Genomic DNA, 14,001 nt, shown 5'->3' on the forward strand with positions numbered 1-14,001 from the left:
GTTTAGACGAGATGTTTTTAATTAGAGTTGAAAATTTACGAATGGGCCGATTGGACCCAGTACCGGGCAGATCCGTCTGGAACCCGACCCGGTTGGTGTGAAAACCCGAAAGGTTTGTCACGTCCCTTTTTCACCCTAAAACGAAAAGACCCTTTGTTTAGGAGCACGTCGGAGTTGGGAAGATCAAGATCTGCAGACATGGCGGACGAAGCGAACAGAGCTGTAAGTTCCTCTTCCGCTCAATTTCTTGAATCGGATCCGAATCTTCAAAAAGATGTTGCAGAAAAATGGATTTCTAATTTGTTAAGTGACAGGCTTTTATGGAGATTCAAGCAAGCATGATTGAACTTACTGGGAAGCTGAAGCAGGTAAATCCTCCCTTCCTTTGTACTATCGTCGGCTACATTTTGATTTTTCCATCTACTGTGAGGTTGTTTGTTTGAGAGACTATGCAATGATGTGACCATAGTTTTAGAATCAAAAATGAAAAGTGGTTCTTACTTGTGACTTGTGATTTTCAGTGCTAGATAGATTCTGTAACTGCGTTATGAATATGTTTCAGTGTCACGTTCCTACTTTGAAGTCCCCAGTTTCCAAATTGTAGAACTTTGTTTTGCTTATGGTTTGTGTTAATATGATTTTAGTATTTCTACAAAGAAGCTTAGCTCTATCTATCGTAATATATAGAGATGGCAAAAATCATAGACATTACTATTACTGGAAGTACTGAGATTGGCTGTCGTAAGCCATTTTCATGTGGTGGGTGATTTGGCTTGGTGTTGAAACTGACATGTGTATATGCTTGGCATTTTTAGGTGCAGAATCAGATGCGCAACAAAGAGGGAGATAAAAAGCGAGCTTTCTTAACCTTGGAAGAGCTGGGGCCATTGCCTGAAGATACAAACACCTACAAGTCAATAGGCAAGTGATTCCCTTCTCTGGTTACATAAAGGATAGTAGCTTTTTGGTTTATCATGTCTAACTTGTTTTTTATTATTCTTGTTTTCAGGAAGAACGTGAGTGATTAATAGTCCATCCAACTTAGGACCTTGCGTGAGTTTTGAAGGGCTGATTATTGTTTGCTTCATATATGATGAACAGGTTTGTTCTAGAGCCCAAGGCAGTGCTGCAAGCTGAACAAGAGCAAAAACTCAAGGACAGTGAGGCTGCCATTGTTTCTCTACAGGTACATCATTCCCTCTTTCAATTAAAGATAGATAATCTTTGATGATTGAAAGGGCTGATGGGTTATTAGCATATCATTAATATGCTGGTTTACATAACCATGTTTGTGGGATGATTGTCAGACATCAAAGGAGTACTTGGAGAAGCAGACAGCAGAGGTGGAGAACAACTTGAGGGAGCTGTTGCAGCAAGAACCAGGCATTGCTCAACAAATAATGTCCATGTCTATGTAACTTACCCTCCAAACCTTGGACAATAAGTACACTCAACACCTTGAACGACCCGTGAGTTTTGGTGGTTCTGCTTTACCAGGGCTTCTGGGATTTAATTGAAACCATAAGAAATTAAGAACGTCTTTGTAAGATTCTCACAAGTTTTTGTCTGATCAGAATTATTATAAGAAGTATCTGGTATTTTTTTTATGACAGTGACTAAGATGTCTTGTGCGAAGACAAATATCAGATTTAACCAATTCGAGATGGCACTTAATATTTTTTTTTTTTGCAATAAATGTAAATATGAATAGAGGTTTTACAAAAGGTAATACCTACACAACAACAGCTCAGGCAAAAAATAAATAAATCAAAGCTGCTATAGAGTTACAAAGATTTGGGTTGTTAACGGATCCAAAGAAGCATTAGGTTTCGTAGTCGAGGATCTTGAAAATGACAGAAGGGGCGAGCCTGGGCGACCACTTTTCGTAATAAAGCAGAGGCGGAGCTGGAAGATTGTCTTGTCCAGGAGAGGAGTTCATTCCAAGAACAGAAAAGCCGAGGGCAAAATCTGCTAAAAATCATCCTCCAAAATTGGGCTAAAAACTCACAAGCCAGCATTAGATGGTCCCTTGACTCCATCGATCGTACACAGACAACGTTCAGAAGATCTTAATTGTCCCCATACTGCAAGTCGTTGACGGGTGGGGAGTCTATCAAGTGTGGCAATCCACATTTGGAAAGCAAACCGGGGTATTGCACCCTTGAAGCAAACAGAGGGAACCCAATCCTTCCGCGATTCTCTAGGCCTGAGTGACAGGGCACTTAATATTTTGAACATATATAACCAATAAATTTGCAATTTTTGACGTCAGTAGATTAAAAATAATGTAAATGGAATCAGTGTTACAATAGTCAAACTCGATGTAATGTTCTTTTCAGTAAAAACTTAGTTGACCAATCAAAAGCATGGGAACAAGTGTCCTTTTTTTTTTTTTTTTGGCAAACGGGGACAAGTGTCCAAAAGACATACACATACATATCGAACCTCAACAAATACATTCCCTCATGTACATAGAAATCATAAATCATAATGTCTTGGCATCTAAGCAGTTCACTTAAGAAGTCCATAGTGTTGGCTTCTAACGTCTAAAGCCGTTCCCAAGAAAAACCAATTCAAGACTGATTGACGTAAAGAACAGGAACAAGTCCTGCCATCTTCCCATCTCTTCCAGGCCGCTTCTTCTTTACCTGTCATAGTTTATAAGTTGATCACGGTTAAGTTTAGGTTTTAAAAAGCTCTCCTCCTCACACGACTCATGTGCTGTCTCTCTAAATCAAGTATTACTTACGTAAAACCAGCCATCAACTTCATACTCTATATCCAATTCCTCCTCTGCCGTCAAGTTTAGCTGCAACATACCAAAGGTGTTTTAATGCTTACATCATAACACATCTTTCCAGGAATATAGATTACCGCATAGGTAATAACGAATGGATAATATTGAACCACATATATCTGAATCATTTAACTGGTGTTTGCAGAACATACCAAAGGAGAAAGACAAAAGCACGCTTACCTCATCATCTCCTCCTGCGGTGAAGTCATAGAGCGCTGTTCCAAATCTTGTACCAGTAGATTTCCTAGGTTCTTCATCATCTGATTCATAACTTCGAGAACCAGACCCTGCTACAGGGTTCTCAAACGATTCACGACTTTGTGGCTCAGAATACGAATAAGGCGGAGGAGGCTCTTCTCTAATCTGAAAGGGAGTGAAGGAAGAATAAGAAATGGCCATGCTAACAGCAATCAGCCCATTTCACAACATATACAAACACAGAAAAGAATATCAGCTTACTGGGGAACCATAGCCTTCATATGTGGACTGGTATTTGCTTCCACCCGATTTTGCCTATTTGAGTTACCACATTCATATAGTTAAAATTAGTTGGCACAAAATATTCCATGAGTTCTTATGATCAAAAATAATTCAGCGTTCTTTATGCTTAAACTATACTCATGCCTTTTCCTTTTAAGACACAACTTGCATGCATATCAATATCTCTGGTTACTATTGTTTATGAAAAAACAGACTTGAGGAACATTTTCAGAGATATTTATACTTCGTCACTGAAGCAGAATTCGTTTTCATATTCTATTAACTCACTGAAACAAGCTTTTTTCTTGGTTCTCGGTTTTCATTGTGACTAAGACTTAAGACATTTAGAAATAATCAACTGAATGAAAATATTCTAGAACCGAATCATCGTATAACTACAGGAGACTCTGTGGCCCATACTAGGTGGTAATACAGAATTGAATTTAAGGAAGAATTTGTGTACCCTACCGTTGCTTGTGAGGAAGGCTTTGAGCTGAACAATGATGGGTAGTTCATTCCACCAAAGTGAGATGATATGGAACTTTCCACTGATCCAGTAGAATCTGGAGACGATGAACCTGATCTAGCATCTTCTTCCTGTAAATACAACAAAAGTCATGTTTTATCATCGCTATAACAAAGTCATTTTGAAGAAAGCTCTGAGATGGATAAAGCTAACAGTATACCTCCAATTCCGAAGTTTCTAAAAGAGTCTTAGCCCACATGTCATCATAGCCAACTGAAGGTCTAGAGAAGACATTCTCCTCCTCAACATCTGGTGCATCTGTTCCGACTCCAGCAAGGAATTCATTGACCTGACAAGTATTAAATAGGTCTTAGTTTCATTTGCAGACATAAAATAGTATGTAGCATCTATAATGTAACTATGCATGAAAGAATACCGGTAAATCATAAGTTCACATGAACAGATAATCAGATGAATGGATTAACTACTACTGAAACCTTAATGGCATGTAATGCAAGTAGAACCACTATTTTAATCGGAAAATTCAATACTTAAACTTGTCATCACAAGTGCAGTCCCCAAGCATTCAGTATTGACCGCATTCAGACCAGTTCCGAACAAAGGCATGGTACTTTATTGTAATGTGAAATGGTTTATTAAGTCTTGTTTGAAAACGAGGTTTTACTCCAATGGGTAATCCACACAACTATTATTATTTTCTGATTCCTTATCAGACAAATTTATTGTGCCCCATTATATCCTATATCTAACGATTAGAAGAATATTTCAATAGTACACACAGGCTCTAAACTGCACACATGCTAATCTGTTATCTTAAAAAGTCAGATAAAAATAGCAACTGACCCTGCTCATTGCTGGGGCATTGTTTCCAAGAAGACCATCATCGCCAAGGTTGGCAGCCCAAGCATTCACCAAATCATCATCCAAACCACTGGAGTTTGAGGCAGCAGGTGCAGGCTGCGTGGACTCATAAATTAAGTCCGAAATTCCGGTAGCAACAACAGCTGGATCAGTGGACCCAGCAGATGCACTGATATTGTGCTTTGTGCGGTATATGTCAATGAGCTTTGCACTTCATAGTTTACAAGTAAGAAGAAAGACTGTTATCATATGAAACCAGAATAGAGACAGAAAAGTATGGTTGTGGTAAGCATGCAATAATTGCATTGCAATGTGCACAAAACAGATAGACAGCAAGATAACCAAACATAAAATGAATTTTTATCAAGTACTGTCACAGGCTGTCGCTGGTTGATATAATGAATTCAGAATGCTACCTTATCGGGCCCAGGGGTAAATACTTGGCTCTCGGAATATAGCAAAACATGGATACAAAATCGAGCAGCCTCTCATGGTTTTCGTAGAGTTTTTTCAGCTCCTCATCCTTCCATTCTTTGTTTGCATTATCGTGATTGCGTATTTCCCTAAGTACAATCAAGGAAAAAGTCATATGTCAATGATAATATCATATACAGGTTACACGCATGAATCACATTAAAAAGAAAAAAAGGAAAAGAAGGTAAGATTTCTTCCTTACTTGATTAATTCGTCTTGTCCTATGTACATTTCATCCAGAACTTTTAACATCGGAGTTATTAACACTCCAAGTCCTGTACCACTAGCTCCTTGGTCTTCCCCATTACTCAAGTGCATTTCAGAAAGTTGAGATTGCACACCACCCTCTGCCAAAGTGTACAAAAACTCGTATATCTGCAGCCTGAAAGGTTCACCAGATCTAATAGCTATCGTAGTAAGAGCTTGAATTGCAACAATTCGGACCTGTGTATGAAAGAAGCATAAAAATTAGGCGGGAAACCGTAGAAGTAATACTCATCTTAGTAGCGTGTCCTGACGGCATAACCATGTCTATGCTTCAATAAGACTCTAACTAAAGTGCTAGGAAGAACATCATACATTGAATTAAGAATCACAACTTATAGTCAGCGATTTTCTATAACAGTAAAGGTCTGGACAGTAATGAAGCTTTAAATAGAAAGAGAGACCATACAAGATCATTGAAGTCAACTTTCATTTGTTTACATTTATAGTTTCTGGTCAGGCACAATTACTCCAGGTTTCAACTTTTGTTTCATGTAAAGAAAAAATTGAAACCTTAAAAAGAATCAGCTACTAAAACCTAGATAACTAGACCATCCAATTTGTCCGCACTTAAAAAAGGGTCTCGAGCTATGGTCTTCGCTCTAGAGTGTAGCTACAAATATAGAAAGTTGCACCACATGTTTACCAGGCAAAATGCTCCCAAACAAGGTTTACGATCTAAGACTTAACACAATCAGGTCATATACATATTGATAAGAATGTGGATAAAATATCCTACATTGGATAGAAGAGGAATAAATCAAAGGGCGCCCAAACCCTTAAGCTAGCATTTATAGTGAGTTCTATCTAAGGGTTTTTGTGGGTTTGGTTTGTGGCCAACTCCTTTGACAAATTGTCTAATTAAAAACAATAAAATTCAAAAAAAGAAAATATGACCAAAAAAATATAGTGGTATACCTCCCAGCTTCCACTAAATGCACATCTCTGGAGACGAGTTAATGCACCAGCAAGGGTAGGATTGCGAGAACTGGCAGCGGCAACCATTTTATCTGCATCCAACATCATAAGTGCAGTGCCCGGTGGAGTTGCAGATTCCCAGGCGTATTCAGAAGCGGCGTAGTTTGCATTTTCTCCAAGGAACCATACCTGCCATAGTATTAATGCATGTAAGGTGTTGAAAAGGTAGCATTCTGAGAAAAAGATTACCAAATGCATGTAAAACAATCTGAGGAATGCTTACTGCTGCTTGCACCAATTTCTGCAGCGCGAGAGCTGACTTGGGATCTGATGCAGAGACCCTATCAATTGATGTCATTCCTGCCATGGACCCCGGCTGTGGAGGTGGTAAATCGAGTACTATCGTGACGGCTTCCAGAGCTGTGTGCTTCCAGTCAGGACCGGCTCCAACAAGACATGTCTAGAAGTGGATCAATTAATAAATTGTATCAAATAATGTACTAGAGGCAGCAAAAATTCATCACCATATCCCACAATAATTTGAGCCTTACAAATATACTTGCAATTACTTATTTTTCCACATCTATCGCTACCAAATATCAACTAGACAAGCATACAAACTTCAAAATGTATTAAACGCAATCAAAGTGAAACAGGAGGACTATACAACAGCTGTACGTAAGTATCAATAGCTTTAGAATTAAATAAGGAAACAGAGTATACCTTCCAAAGCAGCTGTAAGACATCAGCGTCGATTTTCCCCGGAACTTTGGTAGCAAATATTCTGGCAATTTCGAGAAGAATAACAGCCATATCTGGAGTTGCCTGTTAAAGAATAATAAAACGGAGTCAACTAGACAGAAGAAAACAGTGCACGTTTCACTCTTCAAATATTTGTTCAGGTTTGTCATCAGTTTCATCACAGCAGATGAAATTTGTCACAAGTTCCTAGGTGTAATTTTTTTGTGCCAGATACCTCTTGTAACAAATCTAAGAAATTAAAGAGATTCCATACACAAGAAAACTACTACAAACGTTCTAGTTATAGGATTTTGGACAAACAACAGAGCTATTAAAACTTGTAAGCACTTTGCAAATACAAATCAACAAGTGAAGAAAATATCGTACTTACCTTAAAGCGAGCATGCAAAGTAAGCAAAACATCATTAACAAGAGCTGCGGGCCAAGCAGGATCTGAAAGCTCTGAGGCAATGATTGATTTTAACTCATCCAACGATTCATCCGGACTTTGCATCCATATCAATGCTTTGATAACCATTGCCCGGACATACACGCACTCGCATGCTACTGTTGTTCGAACCACCTCCATTAATGCAGCCAGTAAACTTGCAATTGTATCATTGCGACCAGGCCCTGCAGATATGGATGATGTTCTCCGAATTCCTGTAATAGTCGAACAAATATAATTGATAAAAATAAGGGTAAACATGTAAACAAAGAGTGGGAAAGAAGGTAATTTCACGGTGATTTTGGAACATATTAAAGCTCGAAAATTGGAAAGAAACCCTACATAGGTAATAGCTCGGTAAAGGGAAATCAAAGTGACAGGAAAAACATGTTCCTTTATTTAGGTTAGAAGAAAAGACTTGTAAACCATCATATTATTTTAGTACGGACTGAGCATAGAGTTCACTCACATTTGTAGTTTTGTTACAATTAGAGCTACAATAAAATAGTCGGATAATGTTGAAGCACCATCCCAGCATAGATAAAATGACTTAACTCATATTTGTAGTTGGTGTATAATAATACAATACAAAGATTGTACTCATGGTAAGAGGGTAATGACAATGTACCTTCTGGGTGAGAATTGTCATTGGTCTCACTATCATCTACAGCGTCAGAAAATGCATTTACATGAACGGATTCATCAATGTCCTGTAATCCCATAGCAAATGCTGCTGCCCTGCTCTTTCCCATTTCTTGGACAACCCTTGCTGCTGCATGAAGTACCGGTCTTGAGAAACTGCGAAATGAGCTCTCTAACCTGAAAGAACAAGCTCAATTAGCAAAGAACACAGTTATAAGGAACATTACAATCCAAAGCAACGTTCTAGTGAAGAAAGGGATCCATAAGATCTGCAATTCTAGATATGGTCGTCTACCAAGCTAGGATTACCTCCTCATTACAAGCTTAATAAGAGGCTGTGGACGCTTAGTTTTATGAGATTTATCCTTGGATGACAAGGATGGTGCTTCTGGTAACTTAAGGATCTCCCTGGTCAAGCGATACCACCCAGCAGCACGCTCATCCATCCTAAAAGATGCAGTAAATTGTGGTTATTGAATACCTTACAAAGAATGAACTAAGAGAAATCAAAGCCATCGAACTCATGCCTCTCAGTGTTATCATGTTTTCCCAAAATGCACAAAATCGCCTCATAGCAGACCCTTTCACTTGGATCTAGGAGTAGCTGATAGAGAATTGAGTTGAACTGAGACCTGATATCAGGCCTCTCTGTAAGAAGATGGAAAAGAAACTAGTAACTTGTAATTCCTCAAAACAACCTCTCCCACATAACCAGATAAAAATAACAGAGCGAGAACAGGCAGTAGAAAGAGAAAGAGCTCGATATATTTACCATCTAATGCCCGAGCTCTAGATATCGAGTGGCACAACCTAGCCAGGGAAACCCTAGCAAGAACATCATTCATATGTAGGATATCTTGCAAAGCTCCTAATTTGGTGTACAGAAGAAAGGTATATCAGCTAACCCATATTTGATCTGAAATCATCGTAGTGGTCACATAAAATGATAGTTTGCTTGTGACTGGTATCAAGGGTACGTCTCATAAGTGGAACAATTTGTACAATGCAATTAAGACTCATGTTCCAGAGACTTTTTTATAATTAGAACAAGTAAACATGACGTACAGACAAATTAACTTTAAGAGATAAAAGGCCTAGAAAGTATACCTACTGGAGACGCAAGCTTTTCTGCAACAAAAAGATCAAGAGACACAGATCAAGTTTTCAATGACAAATAATTTTGTGTCTACGCATAAATAGAATGGACAAACAATTTTAGGGGGAACAGAACAAATTATTCACCTAATGTCATTGCTACTGTATAGGGGTCTCTTGTGGCTAACTCAGATAGAATCTCCAGCGAATGCCTCACCGCAACAGGATCAGCAAAGGAAACACTGCAACATAACAATGTGAATAGCAGAATAAGTGTTCAACATACAGCAAAATTAGGAATAGACTAAAAAATTGCTCTTTTGAGAACCATCTATAATTAACTCCAATATCATCACTTAGAAAGTAGAAAGAACCAAAAAAAAGTCTTACCCCTGGGCTGCACGGTGCAGAAAAAGTGGATTTCCTGGATCAATCGGGAGTCTTCTCAGTGCACTCACAGCAGCGTATTGCAAGTTACTCCGCATAATCGACTAACAAAAAGGAGACAGAACGCTTAAGTTAATAACAAAGTTTAAATGTTAACCTTCTGGATTCCTTCTGCAATCCAGAAGCTGTATACTCACAGGGAGGGGGGGGGGGGGCATACTTTATTCGTCTGTCTACATATCTAGAAACTAAATCAAAATTTTCAAAGTTGATCATTTGGCTTACGGATAATTTGATACAAGAATAGAATTGTAATGTTTTCAAGAATGGTTTTATCAATTCAACTTTTAACTCAGATCTTAAAAAGCTGTTGCTAATAGCCAGAGTTTTCCAGATGTGCAAAGTCAAATCATTAAAGAGTAACTATGGTATATTGCCAAGTGCATAGTAGCCATCGACAAGAATTTTGAGAAATCTTTACTCCACAGCATGGCAAATAATAGAAAAGAAAACTATAAAATGCAGGGAACAGTACTTCTATGGAAGCCTTAAGTCTTTTACTGGAGGAACCTAAGAGTTGAGAAACATACATCTTTATCACCCCCTTTTGTCCCAAAGACCCCTTTCTTTCGTTTATGCGGGACATCACCAACCTGAAAGGACACGAAACATATGTTTTAAAGCTGAAAATAAGGTTAAATCACACTGAGCGCAGAAAATGAACTACGCCAGGGCTTATGGAAAATAAACAAAGCATCTTGTTGAGAGCATCAGACAAACCTTATCAAGGATGCCAAATACAATCTCATACAATTTTGACAAAAGCTCAGAATTGCCTGACGGTGAATATGTCAGAGCTTTTAAAGCTTGCAGTCGTCGAGCATGAACTGAAGAATAACACATGATAAGGTTAGAAATTCATCACCATTCCAATGACAGTTGGAAAGTTGCAAGAAAACGGTAACAAAGTAGGAAATCAAGTTCTCTCCACATGATGCCGAACTGTTACTTTTTATTTCTGTCTTAGATGTTGGTTCTCACTTCCATAACCCCCAAATTATTCCACACCAAAACTAAAACCACATCTTACACAACTACATTTTTGCATCACTGCTCTCAGTATTTGGGTCCATTTTAGAGAAATTACGAGGTTACTGGGATATTTCTTAAGAAACATTACAAGCAATACAATTATAAAGATAAATCAGATTTCGACAATCCTCAAAACTCCAGTAAAAACAAAATTTCACAATGAGATACTGGCATGGCATTCATCCTCTAAGGCTGAAATATATATATGTAAAAGAAAACACTAAAGGCTGAATCTGAAACTCACATTCGAATTCAGAATTTGTAGCTTCGGTTGTAAGTTGATTCACTATCCGAGGAACAACATCAGCTCTTGTGACTCCTCCACCAGCATCAATATCTGCTAAAGCATCCCAGTTAGGAGTGGGGATACCACCCCCTGGAGTCATGCCCGTATCGGACAAAATTCTAGCTAAGTAATAATAGACATAGCGTAGCACATTCCTGTCTTCACATTGCTGATTAAGCTGTATCAATAACGAGAGAAAAAAAAAAAATGCTAAAAACCTGGTGCCTCTCTTTTGACAGATAGTATTCAAAATGCACATTTTTTTAAGATTCATGTAACATCAATGGGTAAAGGAAAAAAAAATAACTCTAATCGAAACAATAATATGTAGATGCTCCATGTTAAAGTTAAAACAAATAATACGAGAAACAATACAGTATTGATCTGAGAATAACTGGTTGTCAAACCAGCAAACAGTGCCACATACCATAAGAAGAGATGGGGCCAGAGAAGGATCAACGGAGTTGTACACAGCAAGCTTAGGGAACACGTGATTCACTAGTTGCTTCTGAGAACTTTTCTGCTCACTCGTGAAAGAAGAGAAAAGAAGAAACGGTCAGATACTACTTTGACCAACAGCGGTTTAAAGACAGTAAGAACACGAACTTAACCTGATCCAAGGTGGCAGCTAATTCGTGAATGCTCCTTGCAAGTTGCGAATAGGAAACTGGCTGTGAAGTCATTTCGAACATTAAAAATCAAGTTAACTACACCGAAGAACAAGAAATAAGTAGATTTTGTTCCTCTACTATTCTGCTAACACCGAACAACGACACAGAAGTATATTGTATTCCTCCTATTAAACAGTTCAAATCTACAAGTAAGCCTTCCAAGAGTTATCTTAACTCCAATAGTCCAGGGTTCACTTTGCTTAACAACTAAGGGAGCTCAAACACACAAGAGAAATGTGCCAAACAATTGGCACCAAAATTCAATTAATAGATCGAACCTTCTTTTTCTGTCTCTGCCTCTGTGGCATGATATTAGCCTTAACAGGATTCAGTGCAGCTTTGGCAACAGATATAGTGTCGTTCTGGATCTGCATCAAAGTGGCTCTCTTCGATTTCTTCTCACCCAGCGTCGTCTTCGTCGACATTGGATGGTGCAGATTTGAAGCCGATGCGGAAGCAGGAGATGGCTGAGACGCCGTGGAAGAGGCGGATGAAGAAGTAGATTGTGCAGGAACCGGGGTTGGATCTGCCGAGATCAGATCCATTAGCGTTTTACTAGACGATTCCTGTAAAAAAGATGAAAATGGAATAAAGGTAAACTTGCATTCGTATCTTGGCCTATGAAGCATTGAAGAAATACGGTGGAGATCCGACGACGTTTACCGCCATAACTAGTGGCAGATCGGAGGAGGGCTCTCGGAGAAGATTTTAGTGACGGGCGATTCGACAAGGCGACGCAACTTTAGAATTGAAAGAACATAAAATCAAAATTCTTAAAAAGTTTTGTTGAATTGTCACGAAGCACGTGAGATGCACATGAATCCTTTATTTGTCTTCGAATTAGGCAATTCGGTACGACGGAGAGAAATCCAAAAACCAAAATACGAACACTATGGTCTTGACCGGATGTAGTTTTTCAAATGGTTTTTGGTTTTTGATTTTTCAAAAATCCATTTTTTAACCATTCAAGATTTTATGAGAAATCTAAATTATTATTTTGACAGCATTTGTTGGAAGAAACCTTAAAGTTGGACAATATTTACATCATATACCATTATAAATAAAATATTTAATACAAAAAAATCTAAAAAATAAAGAAATTAGGAAAACCGAGTATGAAAATATATATTTTCCTAAATATCTGAACAACATCCATTTCTATTTTCCTTTTTAATTACAAGTTTTAAAATGTTTTAATGAAAAAAGAAACTATAGTATCTTACCTTATTAAATCTCGATTTTCCATAATTAATTTGGCACTATACATGTTTTCCATTATACATGTTTTCTATTATGCATAAATTGTATAGTGTTTTCTATTTTAAAATAGATAGAGCAATTGATGTCAAAATAGGTAGAAAAAATATAAAAATAAACTAATAAGGTATGATTTTATTATACTATATATATATATATATATTGTTTTAACCTCCACAAAATGATATATGTTTTTTGACTAAAAAACATGTGTCATTTATAGAGTTATGATATCAAATACAAATATATAGATATATATCCTGTTGCACAATTTAAATAGTGAATAAATCTAATTTAGTCATATGAATAATATCAATAATATTATATGTGTAAATATCAATAACAATACTAAAAAAACAACAATAATTTATGGAAAATTTTATTTATCCACGGGTCCAAACCTAAACTAAAAATAACGATAAGAATGTGATGGGAATTAGGTTAATATTAGTACACTTATATATTTTTACGGGTTGGTTTAGAAACACAAACAAAATATTTTAAAACTTAATTTTATATGAAAGGAGTTAAAAACCAACACTAACTCGCTCCATCATACTCAGATACAAAACTAACTATTTTTTTAATAACTATTTTTTTTATCCACGGGTCCAAACCTAGACTAAAAAAATCATAAGTATGTGATGGAAATTAGGTTAATATTAGTACACTTATATATTTTTGCGGGTTGGTCTACAAGCACAAACAAAATATTTTCTTTTTCTATTTTCCTTTACGAAATATTTTCTTTTTCTATTTTTTCATTTGTATACTTTTAGTTAAAATAAAATTAATTATTCGTCTAATCTTTTTTTTTTATGTTCCGACAAAGCAACTATTTTAAATTAACTTGAAGCATAAGCTTATTTTTTTAAAACTTGAATATATCACCATACGTGATTATATGGTGGGACAAGTTTGAATCGAGTGATCGACAACCATATAAACTATAAAGTTTACATATTCCGTCCGATGATATTTTACACTTTGCAAAGTTTGACCCACATATATTCAGTAACACATACTATTAGGTATTGGAAAACACCAATATATACATTACACTATAACATCTATATATTTTTAAAAAAAGCTCAATCTACC

At 37.0% G+C, this 14,001-nt stretch overlaps 2 protein-coding genes across 3 annotated transcripts; one reads left to right on the forward strand and one right to left on the reverse strand.

The window, feature by feature from the left end:
- LOC104773260 (prefoldin subunit 1) lies at positions 1-1,657 on the forward strand. The gene is made up of 5 exons (XM_087460743.1): positions 1-222; positions 315-368; positions 816-925; positions 1,102-1,186; positions 1,308-1,657. The coding sequence occupies exons 1-5, from the start codon at positions 199-201 to the stop codon at positions 1,416-1,418; spliced, it is 384 nt and encodes a 127-aa protein (XP_087316869.1). The 5' UTR covers positions 1-198; the 3' UTR covers positions 1,419-1,657.
- A 595-nt stretch (positions 1,658-2,252) lies between these two features.
- Positions 2,253-12,535, reverse strand: LOC104773261 (uncharacterized). 2 transcript variants are annotated; one of them, XM_087460732.1, is made up of 27 exons: positions 12,307-12,535; positions 11,922-12,209; positions 11,584-11,643; positions 11,400-11,492; positions 10,931-11,150; positions 10,375-10,481; positions 10,185-10,247; positions 9,598-9,698; positions 9,355-9,449; positions 9,220-9,240; positions 8,885-8,980; positions 8,640-8,760; positions 8,422-8,559; positions 8,099-8,289; positions 7,414-7,685; positions 7,005-7,106; positions 6,565-6,741; positions 6,282-6,470; positions 5,302-5,543; positions 5,042-5,188; positions 4,608-4,836; positions 3,964-4,092; positions 3,746-3,874; positions 3,257-3,310; positions 2,978-3,160; positions 2,750-2,809; positions 2,253-2,648 (listed from the first exon to the last, which is right to left on the reverse strand). In XM_087460732.1, the coding sequence occupies exons 1-27, from the start codon at positions 12,310-12,312 to the stop codon at positions 2,574-2,576; spliced, it is 3,588 nt and encodes a 1,195-aa protein (XP_087316858.1). In that variant the 5' UTR covers positions 12,313-12,535; the 3' UTR covers positions 2,253-2,573. The 2 variants fall into 2 exon arrangements, with proteins under 2 accessions (XP_087316858.1, XP_087316861.1); XM_087460735.1 differs by lacking the exons at positions 9,598-9,698; positions 10,185-10,247; positions 10,375-10,481; ... (3 more) ...; positions 11,922-12,209; positions 12,307-12,535 and having other exon boundaries at positions 8,885-9,028.
- Positions 12,536-14,001: the final 1,466 nt, after the last annotated feature.

This window comes from Camelina sativa, chromosome 1, assembly GCF_030686135.1.
Source record: "Camelina sativa cultivar CO46 ecotype springtype chromosome 1, ASM3068613v1".
NCBI classification, from domain to species: Eukaryota; Viridiplantae; Streptophyta; class Magnoliopsida; order Brassicales; family Brassicaceae; genus Camelina; species Camelina sativa.